Genomic DNA, 23,680 nt, shown 5'->3' on the forward strand with positions numbered 1-23,680 from the left:
AATGGTGCTTACTTGCAGGTAAGTTTGCATAAGGTCGCAGTCTTAATGCAAAATTATGTGTTATCTATTCCCATTTTTTTTATTCATTCTCAATACAACCCAAAATAGTTGTATTATAAATACACCAAACATGGCAGGAAGCAGCTGTTCCCAAGAGTGGACAAGTGTTTTGATTAATGATAGCAGGAAACAAGAAATTGTTAGATCTATATCAAAATACAGCTGCCTACCAGAACAAATGCCTGCTGTTTTAGCCAGTCAGTGGAAAACAGTAAGGGAGATCTCATTGGGTAAGTTATTTCTCATCTGGGCCCGCTCACCAATAAGGCCTTACCAATTATGTCTCAGCAACAGATGGGAATGGAAAATACCTCTCCAGTCAAGGAGCAGGCATGCTTAAATGCAAGGAAACAGTCCCTCGGGAACCCTGCAACCAAGCCATTTAGAGCTTTAAAGGTCATCACCAACACTTTGAATTGTGCCTGGAAATGAATCAGCAGTTAGTGTGGCTGCATCGGTATAGGTGTTATCATCATCCCATGGCAAGCACTAACATCCTTGTTGCAGCGTTTTGGGCCCCAAATGATATTTCTGATGACTCTCTAAAGGTAGTCCCCACGCACAGCACATTGCAGCTATTCAGCTTGCATTACTGCAGATTATATGGGGAAGACATTGGAGCTAGAGGCACACAAACCCTGACATAAAGCTATTTATATTGGCACCATACATTGATCTCCAAGCATGTTAAAAATGGAGTCACATTTTGGCTGCTGCGATCCTGGCCCCCCCCCCCAGCTTTTTTTTCAGGGCTGTGGTCTCATGCGAGTCACAAGACTCATGTTACAACTGCAGCCCCGGAAGTTGGGCTTCTGGTTTTCCATTGCGACATGTTGGAAGGCATGCATTTCTAGCAAGCAACAGTTATAGCTTATATTGATTTAAGAATAAAGCGGATTTTTTTGGAAATCAGTATTGCAATATGACAGAACACACCAGAATTCCCAGCAGCAATTAGAAGGCTTGGGTGGGAGTGCATTGATGGGATTCTGCTTGCAAGATCATTAATGCAAAACCCCACCAGTAGTCTCAAGTTATTATCATGCAGCCTTTTATATACTAGAAAACTGTGAGCAGGATTGTGATTGTGACTTTTCATCTAAGGTCATCTGAAATAAATGATGGTTTGTTGACTGTCTTTGAAATCAAATATATTTTCATTTCCCTATTCTTTTTTACTGCCAAGGATGCTCTGTGGTTTGGACAACATGCTGTATCAACAAAACCTTTATTACACTGGAGTTGCTACAATTCTAACACTGTTTCTCACATCCAGCATTCTGCTCAGCACTTGAGAGCTCTGCCTGGTTTCTGTGTTCATTGAAAATGAATGTGTACACAATGCAGTTGGTCCTGCTGATATGAGTGTGGGTAACTGAATGCACCAGAGGTTCATTGTGCATTTAAGTGCCCAGAGATTTGTATGTGGCTGCAGTCCTACACACATACAGATTCCTTAAAAATTGATGGAGCACAGGCATGGATAATTGCTTTTAGGATTGTAGCTTACAATTATTACACTTGGGTGTGTTTATGCCCGTTAGTCTCACGGCAGCATTACTATTGATAAAGCCATTTAGCAAACACCATTCAAGTAGATAAAGTATGAAAAACACTAAACAAACCACCCAAATGCACAGCTGAAACACTGGCAACCTTGGCCTGGAACCATTGGCATAAGTGTGGGAAATTGCAGTCAAATGTAACTATGCATGAGTGGGTTAAGACATAGAGCTGGATTATTAGGCTCAGCTAGGTCACACACCTTCTTCTTTGATTAGAAAGAAAGTGAAGCCATCTCTATTCCCTCTCCCTTATGCCATGTAACTGACCAAGGAAGACATGCCTGAGCAAGCTCCAAACTTAGAACACATGTTTGAAGCTATCTTTCTGTATTTTGTACCAAAGAGTATTCTGCCTATGTTGCACTTGCTGCTGCTTGGATAAATACATAAATCTGACCCTTGGAACTTTTGTAAGTAAAGAATTTTAAAGTTACTTAAGAGTGTGTGGTCATTGCAAGGGGAGTAAAAAGAGTGGAGTGCTGTTTGCAAGTGGACTAAATGTGATAAAAGGGTCCAACAACCTAGATTACTAATGCTATACTGTTGCTTGACTTTTGTGAATTCAAACTGCTGGGGGCTCTCTTCTGCTGGAAAGTGAGATTAAACCTGCATTTTGAATCCAGGCATGTGACTGATTCTTTTGTTATTTACCCCATGACGTGGGTCATAATGCTTCATATTTTCTTCCCACAATAAGAATATTGCACGTTTGGACTTGCTGGCACTAGCTGATACTTGATGAGAGAGTCACACAGATTAATTTTGGTCCAACTTTTGCAGTGGGAATCTGCTCTGAGAAATTGTGCTAAAATGATTACCATGGGCTACCATCTACATTGTAAGCTATGCATTTCAATACTAGAAGTGAACAGATGTATGTATAGATAGAGATTTTAACTATCTTGTCAGGATTGACACAATCTATGATTTCAAAACTGAACTGGATTCTTAGAATCAGAAATTCTATAGGTCAAATTGTGATATATTACAAACTGCTACTTATTAATGGCATCATTGATGGCATTGGATATTAGGAAATAAATCTGTTGTTTAAAGGGAAAAATATGCCTAGAACTTGCCAAAGTGATGCCTAGAACTTGAGGCTAAAAACATTTACCTGGAAGAAAATAAAATTGTAATCATTTGGACCCCCTCCCCCAGGTAACCTAAATGGTAAAAAGAGGACTTTTTAAATAGTGAAACATCTCACACTGGGGTCACCATTTTATGGGTGAATCCACAACGCTTCTTTGCTAATAGAATCTCCAGTGACTGTAGGCAAAATCTGTTTAATCAAATTGATTTCAATCAGTATCCCATTACAAGCTTTTTCCAAAAGCTGCCATTTCAGATGTGCGTCAAAACTTCATGAGCACAGTCCATTTGCACTACGATTGCAACAACTTCATACCAGCTACCTATGTATGCAGATGAGTATGTACAAAGACAGCTTGACACTAGGAGGTCTGTGCACGTTTCTCATATCTCTGTCCAGCAATCCATCATCCGCACCATGCGGATTATTCATGCTCCAAACATAAGCAATTTGCAATAGGCAGAGAGAGCAGAAGTAACAGGGAGAATGGAGACATGCTCAAATGTCTCATTTTCTCTGTTATGATCTGTTGCACTGCCAGGGTAGGCAGAGAGGGCAGGAAACAGGACTCTATCAAGACCTTTGGGAAGCCTCCATGCATGGGCTCTGTTTGAAATAGCCCTATTTCATGAAAAACAAAGCAGGTGAACCAAAGGAATGCTGGTACATATTAGTTCTACAGAAACAAAGTTACATGTTTACTTTAGTCGAATGGTAATCATTACCCCCAAATTGACAAATATGCTACTTTGAAGAAGAAAATTACATACGCACTATTGTTGCCCAATGTAAAAAAATAAAACAAAAAAATAATATTTTTAACATACCTACTTACAGTGATGAAGCAAGAGAATCATAATAAAATATTTGTCAGAAATCAGAGTTAGTTGGTCTAGTATCCCATTGACTGAACAGTTAAAGTTGATTCACTTGTGCCCTTTGCATCATGACTGGAGCAAAGCAAGAAAATAGATAAATTTTAATACATTTGGACTGGGCATAGTGGGATAAATCAGGTCAATAATGCTGAAACAAAAAAATTGCTTCAGGATGGTCACATAATGGAGATATATCATAAAAAGCTTGCTTATACCTGTATCTTTTCCTTCGGGTAAAATCTGTACTTTAATATCAACCAATCTAAGAATTTTGTTTAGTAATCAAACTTGCCTTGTTTATGCTAATCAGAAAGAGAGGTAGGAATAATTCTAAAACCAAAGTATCAAAGCATGCTTTTAAATTTAAATGTGATACCTCCAGACCAACAATAAAGCAGAAATGACATTCAGTTTTAGCAGTAACAAATCTAATATTTGTAAATAATTCAGTATAGAGAATATAGTTTAAAGAACATTTTATATAAGTGTGCTTTTTCCTATAAATTTTCTTTTGCTTTGTTTAAAAAGTCTATTGTCTGTAAATATGAAAGGGGAGATCCGTATCAGTCCCATTCTATTTCTCCATTAGTTGCAGTGAATAGCAGAACAGGCTTCAATTCACATTGCTTTGGGCAGTCTTATTTGCTGCTGCTTTGTTATGTTTGAAGCTTAAACAGTTTGGAATTTTTGTGGTCGAACTTTTAGCATAATTTGAATACCAATCCCTTTCAAACACAGCTTTGAGTTGCTTGATGATGCTGGTCTTGTTTCCTGTGTCTGTTTGGTTGATGACAAGGCCAGCTCCAGCATTACGATTAAAATAGGTCCCAACCCAGTCAAAATTACCTGCAAATAAATGAAAGCACATACAAGGATATGGTAACATTGGGTGTAAGCTTTCTCTAGAAGAGCCATTGCTCTTAATCTCACCTTTCTCCATTGAAATGCTTTCCTTTAGGCATGTCACTATGCTAAAAGTAGCTTGACCTTACTTTCCTACATGAGGTTTTCAATGACTCACAAGTAGGGTGAGAGGGTGATGGATACTGTTATATATTTCTGATTTTTTGCATTTAACATTTACCAACAAGCCGAAGTTTATCTAATTCTTAATTGTGCAATCAGTTGTTATTTTAGATTTGTACCGTATGTACAAACAACAGCCTGGAATCAGATTATTCAATTCTTTACTTACCAATATAAGCTGCTGTGTCAGTCACCACATATTTGTTGCGATTTAGTTTAGGAAGGGAAGAGTTCTTCTGTTCCTTAAAATAACAAGCACTTTCTTCTTCAAGGTCAAAGAATTTCTGCATTAAAGAATATCAAGATAGTGAAAGAGAATGTGTTGTTTGCACTGCAGAAGGAAAACTTAAAGATGATAACATACCGGTTTTGAAAAAGTGAAATTATAGAATAAAAAAAGATCATGAACTAAACTCAGTTTAAAAGGATTTTATGGGAAATGACACGTTTCCTATACCTTTGCTGATTGCATTCTGGAAGATTTCCAAAGAAACTAACAGGTTGCTTTCAAAAGCCTGGTGTCTAATTGCCTACATGTAATTAAGTAAGTAATGACCTATACGGAAGGGGGATTACCTGGGAAACACCTGAAGGCAGTGACAAAGGCAGAAAACTATCAGCATCAGCATTCTGCAGGTGTACAGCTGCAGGTAAACCCAGAATGTGTGCTGACTACTGACAAACAGAATACCCATACACCCTTCTGGCTTGCGATATCCCACTCCTAGCTCACTGCTCTTCTGGGTTGTACCAGGCATTCTGAATACAGATGTGAAAGAAGAAAAAATATAAATGGATAAATGGTTTAAATACATTGGTAGGCTGCCACTTGCAAGATTTTTGTTCAGTCAATGTTCTTTATTCTCGGCACCCCTAAGCTATAGAGAAAATTGTTTTATGGTGGTCACACACTGGCATTTAATACGCTGGAAAATGTACAACACTTGTCTCATTCTGCACCCAAAACTGTGGCTAGACTTAACTATCTGAGGGGAAAGTATCTTCATAAACTGTGGTTTGAAGACGGCTTGTTTCCCTCAGTCATAGTTAACCCTAATCACGGTTTGACTGGTTTCAGTCATAAGTGCAGTTAATTAAAAACAGAATTGAAAGCTTCTAATTTCCTCCTTGTGGCTATGCTAGATGAGGAGAGTGGGAAAGCAACAAGTCCAAGGGGCATTCATATCAAGTAGCATTATGTCTGAATGAAGCATGTGTGTATTACGCAGAAAGGAAGCTAGGTTCTGAGGAAGCTTCTCCCTTCATGTAATTAAGACAAAAGGTGTAAAAGATGCACAGAACATTTCTGGAGCCAAGAAATACTTGTGAACCCAATACTTTTCAGCGATATGCTGTTCTTCAGAGCAATTTATATTATCAGCATTAATGAAAAGAGCCACATATCGGAGCCACAGAGTATGGAATTGTCAATACGAAAACTTAAGTGCAATCTAAGCAGAGAAGGTGCATTGAATGGGTGAGATTGCCCATTGTTAGACAGAGGTATTTGGCACTAGTCTGCTATTCTTTTATGTTGACAGAAAAGAAGACACTGTGTTACACTTTAATAATCCGCTTCAAAATGTAATTCAGTTATTTGAAGTCAAACATGGAGTCCTCACTAGGCAGCTGAACAAATTTACTTGGAAATTGTTTTAGGTTTATAAGAGACAACATGAGGAATACTTACAACTTTTAACCTACAGCCAGAAACTTCGGTGCAAATTGCTTTAAGAGATGAAACAAAGTTAAATGTGAGTGGATTTGTGTCTTTTGATAAACTTATGAGGAGTCGTACTTTAATATTGCGTAAAATCAGAGCTTCTCTTATCTTTCCATCCAAATATGGCCAATACCTAGGGAAAGAGCATCCAATGTTATTTACATAATTTTTAGAGAAGAAGGATTTGCTAACTCAAGGAAAACTAAAGAAAACAAGAACTTCATCCAGCTGTGTCTACTGTGGTGCAGCTGTTAGCAGAATACAGAGTTCTGCATTATATGACTGGCCAGAGGACTAGAACTCAAGAAGGATAATTCACCAGCTGCATCATATAGAACTGCCATTAGGAACTCTCTAGGTGGTAAGATACCAGGGACTGAAAGGGTTGGCAAGGAACTTTCCAACTGATAATTAGTATTTCGTTTATTTATTTATGAGAATCTCATAAAATAAATTGTCTAGGTGTCATACGAATAAAAACAGAATAAAAATGTATCAATAAAACCATAGTACAGAAAAACCACAATGAGCTTAAGAAACAACCAGTGTGAAAACTGAAATTGAAAACCAGCACAATAAAATAATCTATGTAGCCACCAAATATATAGATTAAAACTACTATACCATAGGAACTTAAAACCAGATCTTAAAAGACCTGAAAGAAAAGAAAAAAAGTCTTAACTTGGCACAAAAAAAGATAGCAATGTGGTTGTTAGGTGGGCTTTGCTAGGGAGAGAACTCCGTAGCCGAGTGCCACCACTGAAAAAGCACTTATGACAACCTCCAAACTTCTGATTGAGAAGGCACAGGGAGAAGAGCTTCCAAGATGACCTCAGGGTATGGGTAGAGCAGAGTCACTAGTAAAATCCCTCTCCAATTTTTAGGGGATATATATATAATTTTATTATTTATACCCCGCCCATCTGGCTGGGTTTCCCCAGCTACTCTGGGCAGCTTCCAGCAAAATATTAAAATATAATAAAACGTCAAACGCTGAAAATTTCCCAATACAGGGCTGTCATCAGAAGTCTTATAAAATGTTTGTAGTCCTTTGTCTCCTTAACATCTGCTGGGAGGGCATTCCATGGGGAGGGCACCACTGCCAATATATATATCTCCATAGCTATAATATAAGAAGGTGCGTAAGCACGGAAATGGGGGAATAGAGGCTGGTGGTTCATAGGGCTCCACAGTTTTTCATGGTGCCTGCAGGGAGCAGATAGCCCTTATGTAAGGACTACACACGCAACATGGAAAAATAAATCCTTCTTCCCCAGGTGGTCACTATTAATAGGCAGGTTGTGATGGGGAGATTATGGTACATGCATTGCTAGGATTAAAAACTTATAAACTGTTGGAAGCTTAAAATCCAGTTGTCCATTTTAAATGAGTAACATGTTAGGAAAAAACACTTAATTGAGAACTTAAGCTTGGGAAGTAAACAGCATGTCAAATGGCATGTTACCTATTTTTCTCTGGCAGTGGAACATTTTGGCAGTCTGGTGAGCTAATCAAAAAGAAAACATTTGCATGTCTTCTGTGGATAAGTATTGGAGATGCTCAACTATCATCTTCTATTTATTTATTTGTTTGTTTAATGTTAAGAGACCCATAGCTAATAAATGATTGTGCTCTTCTCAACTAGTATGCTATTTGAGCAATTTCTGTTCAGGAGCAGACATGATTTGTTACAATTACATTTATATCACTCCCTGCTCTAGATTTGATATTTGCTCTAGATTTTATATTTGCAAACTCATTGACATCCAAGAGAAGAACTGCCCCATGGAAATCTCTAAATAGCTGTCGATTTCAGAAGCAACAGTTTTTATCTCTTGGTACACTGTCAGATAAATGTAGATTTCTGGTATTCACCAACCTTGTTTGATTTGTGATGTTGATAATAGGCAGATAATCCATAACGGCTATGTACACAAATTGCTGTGCATTATCAACAACACTATAGATAGCATCAACATCCAAAACCCTGTCCTTAGGGCATAGGAGTTTGGGAGAATTCTGTGAAGATAAAAAGGCTGAAATTTATATCAGAAGTTGTACAAAGGATAGGATTTACTTTTTCATATTTCTTCGGTGTAGAATTAATACAAATGCTATTACACTTCCTCATTTTTTTAAAAAAAGTTTAGCAGTTACATCCAAATTAATCTGAGGAAGTTACTGTCTGATGTGCCATAGGAATCAGCCCAACCTTTTCAAATATGAATACAACCCTTATCTCTGATACTGAAATGTAGGATCAAGTAGACCCAGCAAAAGACCTAATAGATTTTTTTGTATTCCTTACATTTTAAACAGACCCCCATAAAGAGCCAGCATGTGTATCCTAATTTTTTAAAGTGCTAAAACAACATGTTACTTCCTGACATTCCTGCACAGAAGCTACTGCAACCAAACCACTGTCAAAACCCATATTTTTTCAAATTAGGGCTAACCATCTATATCTGCAGGTACATGTTGAGCAAGATAATGATAGTTGTTGCTGTTGAAAGCCATTGTTCTATGAAACTTGAAAAATTTATTGTTGGCTTAATGCAACTGGCAAGCTAAGCCTTCAATGCTTATGTTACATTTTCCATTGCGTTACTTTTTTTTTAGGTTCTATTCCATTTCCTTTCTTCCTTGTCTGCAAAAATTATACCCAGTCTGGCATGTGTGGTGTGTGCCATAGCTATATCACTGTTACACCCTGGCTGTCTGTGCGATAATAATGCAATAATAAATAATTCAAACAGTAAAGTCATTAATACTGAAAAGCAGTCAGCAGCTTCCACGACCTTACACAGAAAGTACATGTTCTTTTGTGTTTATCAGAGAGATGATTTTCTGTTGCTTAGCAACTATACCACAATGGTTGCTGAAGATAGAGCACCCAGACTTAAAATTGCAGGCACAAAGCATAAAAAGGAGAAAGAGGTAGTCAAGACATACAAGGTAAAATACTCTTGCTGGCATTCTTTACCACATGATAATGTATGCACACTGTTGGTGGGTTTTTTATCCAGAAATGTGTTCTCTGACGGCTACGAGCTGTCCTGTATATTAACAGCAAACTTCTTAGCCCCATGTTAGGTGAGAGATTCCCCAAACTCGGCCCTTCAGATGTTTTGGGGACTACAATTCCCATCATCCCTGACCACTGGTCCTGTTAGGTAGGGATGATGGGAGTTGTAGTCCCAAATCATCTGGAGGGCCGAGTTTGGGGATGCCTGGGCTAGAGGATCCTCGTGGCTCCTTCCAAGTCTATAGCTCTGTAATACTACATGTGGATACAGTCGTACCTTGGAAGTCGAACGGAATCCATTCCAGAAGTCCGTTTGACTTCCAAAACGTTTGAAAACCAAATTGCGGCTTCTGATTGACTGCAGGAAGTTCCTGCAGCCAATCGGAAGCCACAGAAGCCCCGTTGGATGTTCAGCTTCCAAAAGAACGTTTGAAAACCAGAACAGTCACTTCCTGCTTTCGATCATTTGGGAGCCAAAACATTTGAGAACTAGGCTGTTACTTCCAAGGTACTACTGTACTTATGCAGCCACAATAGCACCATCCTCACATGGGAGGGTGATATCAGCAGGCTTGAACTTGCAGAAATACAAAACAACTCTTCAGGGGACAAGCCCTTTGTAGGTGGGTGGGTGGACATCATCAGGTTTTGATGATGACTGAGCATTCTCAGGAGATGTGGACTGCTGACTGACTGGAGGGGGAAATAGAAAACTGGGTGGGGTGGGGATTGTATGTAGTATTCTAGAAAAGGTACTGCTGACTGGCTGGGACAGAAACACTCCAGACACCATATTTTTGCAGGTTCTACTTGCTTAAGAACTAATAAAAGAGAGGTTATAAGGGATCTGTAACGGAAGTTGCATGTGACATGTTTTTGTTCAGGTGGATAGGTCTCTTTTCTTGCTGATTTAAATCACTGAATGAAATTGCCTTCATTTAAATCAGGGCTGGTAAGCTTTTTCAAGCTGAGGGTCATTTTGACCCATGCTCAATCAGGTGCCACATGTTAAAGTGGGAATGGCAAAAGTGTAGAAGTAGGCAAGAACAATTTGGGAGGTCTTAGGAGGTTACAATATGCTTTTTGTACTTGCAAGAGTGGTCCAAAACTTTAAATTTTTTTTAAAAAAACCTCAATTAGGTTTTCATAAAAAAACTAAAAAAAATGTTTTTGAAATGGACAAATTTAAAAACCGTCTGTATAACAGTAGGTACCAATGGGATCAATAAACTAGAATAACTAAAAAATGAATTAAAATAATTTTCATTTTTTAAATGACAAATCTGGTGTACCACAAAAAATTGGCCACTGGGAGACTATTGGAGCAGTCATTGATAGATAGATAAATAATTAAATAAATAAATATATTTAAATCAGTGTGGCTAACCTGTGGCCATGAGGTTTTTAATACTCTTTCCCCATGCCTGAATCATTGGGTTGTAGTCTTCTTTGAAGCTATAAAAAATGTTAAATGGGTTCTGAAGAGAGCAGGAAGTGGTTAGTTTATGTGTTACACATCACACATTTCATTCTTCTTAAGCACATTTTAGCAAGGCAGCTGTGGATTGGAATTGTGGACAGCTTCTAAATAATAAAAATATAGACTGTGTCAGAGATCAGTGGCAGCCAAGTTCTAAGGCGTTGATGGGAGCCAGTCAGATGTTATTTAAGAGGAAATGTGAAAATATTAATTCAACCTGAACTTACATAGGGCTTTAACACCTCAACCTGTCTAAAAAGAATATAATAAACAAAGAGCACAAGCACACAAAACCAAAGCAAACCAACACAAACGCGACTCACCGAAACAAAGACTTCTGATTTGGTTTCATTCAACTCAAGGGCCAGTTTATTTTCAGTGCCATATACTGCATACAGTCTCTTAGACCAAAGAGGTGGGATTTTGCTCTTGGATTTTAGTGAGCTGTACAAGGCAAATATCTTTTGTAAGTCTAACACCAGGCAGCTGCAGTTGTATACAATGACTCCAAGCTCTTTCATCTGTGAAGGAGAAGTGCATATAATTGAGAGCACATTGCCCAGCAAAAATATCTCAACTGGTCAACATAATTTGGTCAGAAGTTCATTACTCTGAGTAGATAGTCTCAAGTGTGATTGCCCCTGTGCGAAATAAATGCATTATTAGGCCAGCACCTTACTGTAAAGAAGTTTCAAACATATTGTTAATATTGTAAGTATTCTTCTGAATGGCTAACACATTGATAATGTGTTAATAATAATAATAATAATAATAATTATTATTATTATTATTATTATTATTATTATTATTATTATTATTATTATTATTATTTATTATTTATACCCCACCCATCTGGCTGGGTTTCCCCAGCCACTCTGGGCGGCTTCCATAGAAACAAAAAATACACTAAAATATCACACATTACAAACTTACAGGGCTGCCTTAAGATGTCTTCTGAATGTCAGGTAGTTGTTTATCGCTTTGACATCTGATGGGAGGGCGTTCCACAGGGCGGGCGCCACTACCGAGAAGGCCCTCTGCCTGGTTCCCTGTAGCTTTGCTTCTCGCAGTGATGGAACCGCCAGAAGGCCCTCAGCACTGGACCTCAGCGTCTGGGCAGAACGATGGGGGTGGAGACGCTCCTTCAGGTATACTGGGCCGAGGCCGTTTAGGGCTTTAAAGGTCAACACCAGCACTTTGAATTGTGCTCAGAAACGTACTGGGAGCCAATGTAGGTCTTTCAAGACCAGTGTTATGTGGTCTCAGTGGCCGCCCCCAGTCACCAGTCTAGCTGCCGCATTCTGGATTAGTTGTAGTTTCCGAGTCACCTTCAAAGGTAGCCCCACGTAGAGTGCATTGCAGTGGTCCAAGCAGGAGATAACTAGAGCATGCACCACTCTGGCAAGACAGTCCATGGGCAGGTAGGGCCTCAGCCTGCGTACCGGGTGGAGTTGGTAGACAGCTGCCCTGGATACAGAATTGACCTGCACCTCCATGGACAGCTGTGAGTCCAAAATGACTCCCAGGCTGCGCACCTGGTCCTTCAGGGGCACAGTTACCCTATTCAGGACCAGGGAGTCCTCCACACCAGCCCACCCCCTGTCCCCCCAAAACAGTACTTCCGTCTTGTCAGGATTCAACTTCAATCCATTAGCCGCCATCTATCCTCCAACCGCCTCCAGGCACTCACACAGGACCTTCACCGCCTTCACTGGTTCTGATTTGAAAGAGAGGTAGAGCTGGGTATCATCTGCATATTGATGGACACCCAGTCCAAACCCCCTGATGATCTCTCCCAGCGGCTTCATATAGATGTTAAAAAGCATGGGGGAGAGGACGGAACCCTGAGGCACCCCACAAGTGAGGGCCCAGGGGTCTGAACACTCATCCCCCCCACCACTTTCTGAAACGGCCCAGGAGGAAGGAGCGAAACCACTGTATAACAGTGCCCCCAGCTCCGAGCCCCTCTAGACGGTCCAGAAGGATGTTATGGTTGATTGTATCAAAGGCCGCTGAGAGATCCAGCAGAACTAGGAAACAACTCTCATAATGTGATAATGTGGGAGTCCTGGTTTAACAAAGTAAATCTTGGGACACAACACAAGTATTTGATTTTTTTGAAAGTTAAATTTATATCCAGCGGAACATGATGGAAGAAATAAAATTTTCTACACATCACTAATAATGATGATGATGTTGTTGTTAATAATTGCATATTACTCATTGCCTAGTCCTTTATATCCTCAAAACTACTGCTCTTTATGAGAATCAACGTGGTTCAACTTGATATTCACGGCTGAATATCATGTACTAACATCAACTTCAATATCTACTTTCTATTTCCTGGGGGAAAGTACTGTTTGCTTTTCTTAGCCTAAGCCTACTGAAAAAATCCTGTTCAATATAAATATGAATGCAAAATGTTTTTATTTTTCCTGCTACCTACTGTGATTCGAATAAAAACCTCAAGGAAGTTGAATATATTAATATAAATATCAGCTAATGTTTCATCTGTGTACAGCTGCACAGTATATTACTTTAAGTAATAAATATGTATTATTCTCCCCTTGTAGCAGCTAGATTGCACTTTTCTTAGATTTACTGTAGCTTTATACTACTCTGTTTTATTGCTTTGGTTACATCCCACATATATTGCTATGCTGCATTTTCCACAACACTTTTTGCAAATACTTCCAAACAAGGGTTACCAGACGTCCCCAGTTCCCGGATTTGCAAATCTGTCCCTGGACAAATTCCGTCCCCGGAATGTCCCCAGATTTGCAAATCTGTCCCCAGGAAACGTGGCAGCGGCAGCCTCAGCAGCCCGGAGCCAGCCTGGTAGCGCAGTTGGCACTGGCTGGCTTCAGTAGCTGCTCCTGAAGTCAGCCGGAGTCAACTGCACTACCAGGCTGGCCCCTCCTGGGCAATGGCCGCCCGCCCCTGACTCTCGAGCCTCCCTTGATCTGTCAAAACAAAGGGGGAAGGAGATTGGGGAAGGCTTGGGAATCACGGGAGGGCGGCACGCCGTTGCCCGGTTTTAAAAAAACCTGCGCATTTATGTTTCACAGGGTGCGAAAGAAGGGCTTTGCAGTTTTATGCAATATGCATGTGTGCTTGGGCCTAGGGTCTTTTGCCTCACCATCCCCACTACTACTCAGCTTCAGGAAAAAAAAGTGTCCCAGGATTCATTGAAAAAAATCTGGTAACCACATTCCAAACACAAGAAACATCGTAAGACATCATCTTCATGCACTTAGAGAGAGCCAGGGATTGTTAATGCATTGCTAACGGGCCATATACTCCCCCAAGGCTTTGGCCGCCTACCAAGGCTTTTTGTTGGTGGGGCAGAGTTTTGGCAAGTTTTTTCACTGACTGTTATGTTCCGCATTCCACCACTATGATGCTGATGTGTTCCTTTTTGGGGGGAGGTGTCACACGTTGCCCTAAAGTCCACTAAAAGTTGATGCAAGAAGTGGCACCACCATGACTTTTCTGCTTTTCAATCTTTAGGCATGAGCACATTCACAAAAAATTCTGTTCAAAAGAAGAGTGCATATCCCATTAGCAGTGGCTCCATTTCCAGTGATTCATACTTCTGAGTCCACAAGACAATGACTGGAAGAAATTGTATCTCTTGTGGGACATCAGACAACTGAAGATGAGAGATGAAAATACTGTAGCTACAAAAAGAGAGAGAAAGAGGTTGGAGGGAAGGATGCTGGGAACTGGGGGGAAGAAAGGAGGGGCTGTAATTCTATTGTAATTCTGTGAAAACCCTAATAAGCCATAGATAAAAAGAAAGGAAGAAGGGAAATGTGATGACGTAGCTGAAATCAAAACGGGGAGAGAACATCAGCTTAAAAATCACTTGAAATAATTTATTGGTAATAATCCTGTAAAAATCTAGGGGTAGCAGGTCCAGACTGTGGCCTAAGCCCTACAGAAATGTAGGCTTGCTTAGGGCCATTGAAACCAATAGGTCTAGCTCATGTTGAACTTAGGTCTGTGCTTTTAAAAAATCACATAGAAAAGAAAATTTCATGGTCTAACATCTCCTAATTACAGTAACAGGAAAAGCCACATCTGGTGGAATTTTTCTTTTATGCAACTCATTTTTACCAAGCCAACTCTTCTATGCAAGCCTATCCAGACATGTGCTTTATTTTTCTTTAGCTACTGTTTATTTTTATCATCTTTTGAATATTTTTACATACCTGTTTTTATAGATAATTTTAATGCTCTTCTGTTTTTTTAAAAACCGATCAGAGGTTTTCTTGCTATCATGAAGCACATGAATGCTGCCAATACAACTTGCAGTAGACAAGCCGATCTCTCATTTCATAATTCTAATTCTAATTTCAGAACGGGAAAGGAGCCATCCATCGTGAGAATGATATAATGCTTGCATTAATTAAAAATTTAAGCACGGTCTAATTATAGTTCTTTGAAATACTGTATGGAGGATTAATGGACACAATTATGAAAACATCACTTGCAACTTCACAGTCACCCTGGCATCAGGAGAAATACATAGTTGTGCAGTCCACGTGTATATGATGGATAGGGCCTAGTCTACGGTTGGAATCCAAAAGCTCTAGGGTAGGGAGTGTCAACTGGGTAGAGGTGTCCCTCCATCCAGACCTGCTAGCCACCGCCTACAGAGTGAAACCTGTGTGACTCTTCTAGCACAGAGGTTTCCCTTCTGTCCATCAAAACAGGACATTCCAGGGAGGAACAGGTGTTCCCCAGGTCAGGTTGTGATCTTGGGTTGTGGGCAGTGCTGTGCCTAGTCCTAAAACTAGCAGATTACAATAACCATTCATAAATCTGTTGTCGTTATTTAGCATTCCAATGCAATGCCACATATTTTAAACTAGTATAACGAATAAACTAAACTGATCAAGCAGTATAGCAATGACCTAATTATAATTTCAAGTGACAGGATCTACACTGTTGTTCAAAGCCTTGTTATTATGGTGTGTGTGTTTTTAACGTTATTATAGTACAGTATATACAGAGAGGTTTTTTTTTATTGTAAACCATCCTGTGATTTTCAGATGAAGGGCAGCATAGAAATTAAATAAATAAATAAATTTGGTAGTTTGTCTTTCCAAAACTGGAAAACAGGCACTGATGTGTAAAATTATCATAGTCATACTGGATCAAATTCCAGCATAACAGCATCCCAAGTGGAAATGTGAAAAAATAGTTCCTTTCAATCCCAGTATTATTTGATGTACAGTAAAAGAACTTAATTCAGCTGCCTGTCATTAATGTCCTATCTTAAAAGAGCCAGCTGGGCCTTTTCATAACTTCAAAAAAACTCATTAGCTTCAAAACAGTAAAAGACTGATATAGTGTTCTTTTTACCATATATATTTCCATAATGATAAGATGCAGCTCTCTTGAACAGAACAAATCCTGCCTTGGCTAACAAATCTTATTGTAAACTCTGGCTTGGAAACATTATAGAGAGATGAATTGTTTTGTATATTTATAACTGGCCCAGTCCATAAGCTCAAGAAGTTTTTAATTGGTTCCACTGGTACTCGGTTACATGTGAGACTTCATACTAAAGATGGACTGCTTTAAAGTGATTGCTTGTTGAAGGAAACTTTATTTGATAAGTTGAGTCAGAGCATATAATAAAGCTCGATCAAAGCAAAGTCACAGAGTCCAGCTCATTTCCCAAGTTTATAGAGTCACCAAGCAACAACACTGGAGGAAACATGTTGTTTCCTGTTGTTTCCTCTTGCTTTCCAGGCTTCCATGAAGGCAACCAGAAGCCTCCGGCTACTGCTGCGCTCCGGAGACTTCAGCCGGCTATCTGGAGAGCGAGAGGGGTCGGTGTGCACCGACCCCTCTCGCTGTCCAGGCTTAAGTGAAAGCAACCCAAAGCCTCCGGAGCACAGCGGGAGCGCTCCCACTGTGTTTCAGAGGCTTCGTGTTACTATCGCTGAAGCCAAGGAGCCTGCATTCGCTGCATAAGACGCACACACATTTCCCCTTAATTTTTGGAGGGGAAAATGTACGTCTTATAGAGTGAAAAATACAGTATATTTGTTGTATAAGATTGTCAATAAAGTATTAAAAAAAGAAAAGAGTAGTGAAAATCCATTTGCCTATTCACAGCTCTGTACAATCTTACTCAGAGGTCCAGGACCCTTGTCCTATTAGGTCAAATAGGAAGCCTCTATTTGTGGTTGCTACCAATAAAGATCAGCAACAGCCAGCATTCATACATCACCCAGGGCACCTGATCAAGAGTCATCTCATCTCGGAAGTCTGGAGAATATCAGAAAGAATAGGAGAGACTCTTACTGTTTTTATTTTCTCCAAAGTGCAATGCAAATCAAAACTTGAGCAGGGATGGGTAAGGAATGTGAGCTATGGAGTATTATTTTCACCAAATAGTCTGGGGCACTTGCCCCTGTTTGAATATATTTGTTGACCATGCTCTTACTACCCCCAGATCTCCTCCTGCAATGTCAGCTCCTCGCTTGCCATGACTTCTGATTCTGCTCTTCAGCCAGTCCATATGCCCAGACCACATGTGGGTTCCAGAACAGCCCCCATTGGGGAATCATGCTTTAGTCTGTATCATGTTAAAACTGCTTTGCAGCCTAATTAGTAAATGCATTTAAAATTAAATATCATTGTATCTACTACAAAAAGGAATCAGTAAGCTACATTAGCTCCTTCTTTGGTTTTGCTAGAATGCAATACAGTGGTGCCTCGCAAGACGAAAAGAATCTGTTCTGTAATTCTCTTCGTCTAGCGGTTTTTTCGTCTTGCGAAGCAAGCCCATTGACGGATTAGTGGATTAGCGCTATTAGCGCTATTAGTGGCTTTTAGCGGCTTATCTGCTGATCGGATGAGCTGATAAGCGGCTTAGCGGCTTAGAAAAGGGGGGGGGAGGGAAAAAACCAGCAGGAACTCGCAAGACATTGTCGTCTTGCGATGCAAGCCCATAGGAAATTTGTTTTGCGAAGCACCTCCAAAACGGAAAACTCTTTCGTCTAGCGAGTTTTCCGTCTTGCGAGGCATTCGTCGTGCGGGGCACCACTGTATACAGGCTAGTTAGAACGAAAAGATTCACTTCTGTTACATCTCCAGGGGAGAGGCTAGAATGATAGATGATAACTTCCCACTCCAGCTGCATGGGAAGAGACAGATTATTGGCACTCACCATATTTATCAGTCTAGAGTTTTCTAAAAGAATTGCCCACTGCTTACAATTTAAGCTATTGCTTCTGACAGGAATTTCAAAAAAGGAACAGAATGAAAGACATTCAAATACAGAGATGATTTGATAAAATCTCCTGTTATTCAGAACACTGCAGTATAGTGCGCGACAAATACAAAGTCAAAGAGCGCTTTTCAGCATGTTACTGCAACCAACAAACATTACTGAATGGGTTGTTTTTCACACATAAGTACATCTGAAAACAAATGCTGATCAATAAGAATGGTTCCTTGAGGGATTTTAAGATGCTGAAAATACAAGCACAATTTCCAATTTTTAAAAATCGTGTAATAGGTCTTTTCTTTAAATCCATTGGATCCTTACTCCTGCATATTTTCTGTAAAACTAAAGACTATGTAAGTTTAGCGTGCAAAGCACAATTTTCAAGAACATCCTTAAGGAACAAAGACATTTGCATCAACACAATACAGATAAAGACTTGAAATGCCACCCCTAGACCACAGACCGTACTTAATTTACTGCCACAATGCAAGATGTCGTAATTAGAACAAATTGGGAACTAGTATCGTTTCCACTAATTACAATGTTTCTTAGTTTTAGCTGGGTAAAGAAGCAATAGCTCATAGGTTCTGCCATAAATAAGAACAAAGTCCTAGAACACAGATAAGTGCCAAACAGTTTAAAATAAATAACCAGTGCAGTGAAGAGGGGCTGAGCAGGACTGGGCCCATTAGCTAAAGTGGTACCTCAGGTTAAGAACAGTTTTAGGTTGAGAATGGACCTCCAGAACAAATTAAGTTCTTAACCCAAGGTACCACTGTACTAAAGTCTGTCCCTGCTGAGAGCCCCTCTGACTGAAGAGCAAGATAAAAAAATGCTCTAAATGAATAAATAAATTGAAAGTACCTGCCACAGTGACTTCCATTCTAAACTGGCACTTCCAATGTATACATGCTGCCTATCCACAATCCAGAATGATGTCTGCAGATGGCCATCATTGTAAGCCGTCATGTTTATAAAAATCACTTCAGCACCTAAGGAATACAAGAGCATAACAGTTAAAGTTGTGCATAAGGAAACAAACAAACAAACAAACAAACAAACAAACAAACAAACGAAAGCTTACATAGTCAATCACTTCAGAGTTTCACAATGCCATCTTAAGCATGGAGTTCAGTTCAAGTGGACTTAGGAAGGCATACTCAGAGACGCAGTCCAACCCTGTGCATGTTCACCATGTTCAGTGGGCCTTGTTCCATTACAGGAACTTTATAGCTTCATTTATTATCACATCTTTCTAGCTACATTTTACACTGTACGGTAAGGTAAGTATCTGGGAATCTTGTCCAAAGCAAAGAATTTTAATAGTCATCAGCTACAGCTCTTCAGAAGCATGAGCTGAAGTAATAAGAGTCCTTCCGGAAGGACAGTTGGCTAGACAGAGACAGAACTCTCTGGTCATTAAGAACCACACACTTTCTTTCCAGTTCTTTTTTGTGCAGTGGTCCATGTCCTGTCAGGAAATTAGTTTTTAATCTCTCTAAATCCATTTTCTTGCATGACTTAGAAGGAGGAGGCAGTTCCTCCTCTTGACAGGCACCACAAATTTCTCTGCTGATCCCTGGCCTGGATGGTACATGTGTATTAAGGACAGGGGTAGGCAACCTAAGGCCTGGGGGCTGGATGTGGCCCAATTGTCTTCTCAATCCAGCTCATGGACAGTCCAGGAATCAGCGTGTATTTACATGAGTAGAATGTGTGCTTTTATTTAAAATGCATCTCTGGGTTATTTGTGGGGCAAAGGAATTTCTTCATTCCCCCCCCCCCCCAAAAAAAATATAGTCCGGCCTACCACATGGTCCGAGGGATGGTGGACTGACCCATGGCTGAAAAAGGTTGCTGACCCCTGATAAAGGACATTTCTTATGCAGAACTGGTGAAACTAAACCCCCTCAAAGGCCATCTACTGACATTATTCACAGTGTCAATTGTAAATACATTAACTACAATAGCTACAATAACTAACATGCAAAGATTTCAATGTTTAATTAAGGAAAAGTGGGTTAGATTGAACTACGCTTCCTAGAAACCTTTAAAACAAGGTGATTAACTCAAAGCCTGTAGGCCACATCTGCACCCAAAGGCTTTTTGTAGCCTCTAAGACTATCCCAACTGCATTCTTTTTTAAAAGACAAAACAAAACAAAATTAAGCACTTCTGTCTGTTCCTTACTATAATGCCATATTCATAAATGGTTCCTTGTGGCAACTCAATTAAAAATATAATAATAATAATTAATGAGTGCTCCTTTTGGTCTCCCTGCTGTGATACTGTGATGGTATACCAGCAGAATATTTTTGTGACTCCTCCAACCCCCTTCACAATGTGTCATATATAAAACATTATTTAATTCAACAATGCATAATTCCCTTAGAAATATATTAAGAATTAATATCTGTTATCTGCCCCATAGGGAGTTGGACTAGATGACCCTCAGGATCACTTCCAACACTACAATTCTATGATTCTGTGATCTACTTAATAATAAACTAAATGTGTAAGGCAGACAAAGCATCTCCCTGTTGGAACTAGCCTGCCAAGACTCTCCAACTTTATTTTCCTCAGAGAAACAGGGAAAAGTGAGACATTGTCCCCATTGGAATCATTGAAATCCCTTGTGGATTGTTCTGCTCGTCCACCTGAAAGCAGTTACTCTCACAAGCCATCACAGCCATATTAAAATCTTGCCACTCTGCATATTGTAAGATGATTTTCTACACACACAAATGACATGGCCTCCCACCTATAATTCTCTATTCTTAAGAATACTTGAGAATCAAACCGTCAAGAGTTTGAGACACCGTGTTATTCTTGCCTTGCGCTTAATCAATATGGCTAGAAGAAATATTTGCAGTGCAGTTGAAGATAATTCAGTTGCAGATGCTTTATACTATGAGATCTCAATATGTTTACTTGGAGTAACACATTACGGATTTCATGGAACTTACTTTATAGTATGTGAATTTAGTATCATTGGGTCTTATTAGAGGTAGCAACTAATAAAGAAGTGCAGGGGTTTTAAAAAATATCTTTATAAGAAACAGAGTACCGTATTGGCCAGAATATAAGCTGCACCCGAATATAAGCCACACCTTTAAAATTGGAAAGGGGGAAAGAAAAAAAGAAAAAATACCCAAATACAAGTTGCTCCATTCTTCACTGCTCCTGGCTGCATACTGGACAGGCGGGTAGGGGAGCCACACTGTGTTGCTGGCGGCCTTTCCCCTTCATCGCTCTCTCCCTTCCCGGCCTTGGGGGAGAGGACAGGGGACTAAGCCTCACTTTAACTTTTCACGGTGGGAATTTGGGGAAAAAGTGAGGCTTATATTCAGGCCAATACGGTATATATATATATATATATATATATATATATATATAAAGTAGATTAATTGCTGACAGAAGAACCATTTCATATTGGATATTTTCCAGTGGCACAATGGTAAAGCAACTCATCTCCAGGCATTTTAAGCTTTCTTCTTAGCTTTATGCCAAATGTCTGGAGGTGTTCCAGAAGTTCCATTAGTACAAACCCTCTGCATTCAAATGTGGTTAAGTGTAAAATGGAGGGATGCACAAGTCAATAATACAAGGCTACGTATTTTACTGAACATCTGACTCAAACGTCTAAACTGAAAAATGGCCTGTTTTTGTGTTCTTCAGGAATGCAATATTTTAAAAAGAGAGATCCTGGCAAGAATGATTTCAGACTCAAGGGAAGTCCAGCAGGACATTCCCAACATGTGTCCTGCAAGGAGTGGAGCAATGGATCCACTGTTGCATCTAAAGCCATGCCAGCTTGCGCCAGCCCCCCAAGGAGGAAAAGCTTAGAAAAGCAGGGAGGGTTGCTATGCCAGCTTCAAGGCTCAAGGACTGAGCCACTGGCTCCCCACAACTCTCTCTTTGATGGTCTACTGCCAGTAGGAGAACTGGTAGTAGCAGCTCTCCACCACTGGAGGGAAATTTACTTGCCATTTTAACACCTGACCATTGAAAGGGTGTGGAGAGGTAGGACTGTTTCCAGTCTCTGCTACATAAGCATGTGAAACCCACAGAATATTTCAATATTTCAATATTTCTGATCCTTTCTTTAAATTTACATTTTTTTTAAAAAAGGAATGTTTTAACTTATTATCCTCCCTTCCAACATATATACTCACCACTTTCAGCTTAACATTTAGTTTCATTTATTTTTCCATACCCTTGGGTCTCATTCTTTATGGTGGTTCCTCACCTTTCGCCAAATTTTATTAAAAATAGCTCAAAAACTGTCTTTTTAAAGATTTTGCCAAAAAACCTTTTTGTGTCTGGATTTTCACTTTTTGAAATATGGCAACCTTACCAATACCCTCCCTTAATGATTATTGATGTCTCTTCCTCAAAATATCAACAATTTTGCAAAAGAGGTGAAGGGGTTTCAGCCACGCATTTGCACAGCCACTATAATAGTGTAATGATGCAATTTAACTTGCATATTATTTATTTTTCTATTAAATTTTAAAAAAATGCCATAATTCATAGCATTTGCAGAATTTATGTGAGTTAACGTTACCTATTTATATTGCAAAGTTGCACTAAAAAACTACACCGATCTATAAAAATGCTTTAAAAAGGTAATATAGCTCTCAATGCAATTTCCCATTGACGATGGATGGTGTCACATTTTTATAACACATTTTTAATATTTTAACTGACTGGTGTAGATTAGTCCTAGGTGGTGGCAGTGAAAAATACTGCCACTTTTCCAAATCTCAGATTACATCATAATACACAATTATTTTGTCTTTTGTTGGAATGCCACTGAAGCAACTACAGGTAACTCGTAACGTGTGTATTTAACTTGTGTACATTAAGCTATACACACTCGGCAAAAAACAAATGAAAAGGAGCTGGAAAGGGAGTGGGTGTCCAGGAAAAGAAGCCTTGGCAATTCCACCTTCCATTGAATCCAATGTGTTTTGACTATACATTATTTTGGCTTTAGGCACTATCCTGGAACATGAGTCCAGCATAAGCTGAGCATTGCCTGTACAATTATAAGGATGCTTCTTGATGGCTTCTGTCAACTTTGCTTAACAGAAAATTATGCTCCAAGGAACTGACTACATTTGTTGCTCATGCATTTCAGACAGCAAAGCTATTAAGTATGTCAATCAAAACCTTAAATAGAACATCTATGAAAATCTGCCCACATTTTATTGCATATCTGTTTACAGAAAACAAAATCAAAGCTTTGAAAAATGTAACTAAAACTTGGCTCCCATACATACGACTGTCCCATTTCTTAATTTGGTACCAGAAAATCCTGATTTACACTATCAACCTTCACAGTAATGGAATACGTTTTCTCAGCTTAGGAATACAGCTCCCAAAGGGGGAAAGTCCCTTTTATAGTGACTTCTTTGGTAAAAGAAACAATAAGAGACAAGCGTTTAAGTGCATTTCCAATTTGGAGAGACTTATGTTCCACTGTGGATCCCGGTGCCCTCTTTGTGAGACATTAAGATTTTGTTTTGGCCCCATTTCCCTAGAATAAAGACTGCAGAGATGCAGAAAAAAGTAT

General features: G+C 39.5%; 1 protein-coding gene across 4 annotated transcripts in view; it reads right to left on the minus strand.

Annotated features, from left to right (window-relative positions):
• Positions 1-2,709: 2,709 nt before the first annotated feature.
• Positions 2,710-23,680, minus strand: part of PLD5 (phospholipase D family member 5) — an 85,901-nt gene continuing 64,930 nt past the window's right edge. For all 4 annotated transcript variants that reach the window (XM_081188109.1, XM_081188110.1, XM_081188111.1 and 1 more), the window contains 6 exons: positions 18,967-19,094; positions 11,177-11,374; positions 8,228-8,367; positions 6,316-6,481; positions 4,795-4,909; positions 2,710-4,445 (listed from right to left, as the gene is read on the minus strand). In XM_081188109.1, coding sequence (XP_081044235.1) covers positions 4,213-4,445; positions 4,795-4,909; positions 6,316-6,481; positions 8,228-8,367; positions 11,177-11,374; positions 18,967-19,094 — 980 coding nt within the window. In that variant the 3' untranslated portion in view covers positions 2,710-4,212. The remainder of the gene's footprint in view (positions 4,446-4,794; positions 4,910-6,315; positions 6,482-8,227; positions 8,368-11,176; positions 11,375-18,966; positions 19,095-23,680) is intronic.

Source organism: Podarcis bocagei (assembly GCF_964188305.1).
Source record: "Podarcis bocagei genome assembly, chromosome: 3".
NCBI lineage: Eukaryota > Metazoa > Chordata > Lepidosauria > Squamata > Lacertidae > Podarcis > Podarcis bocagei.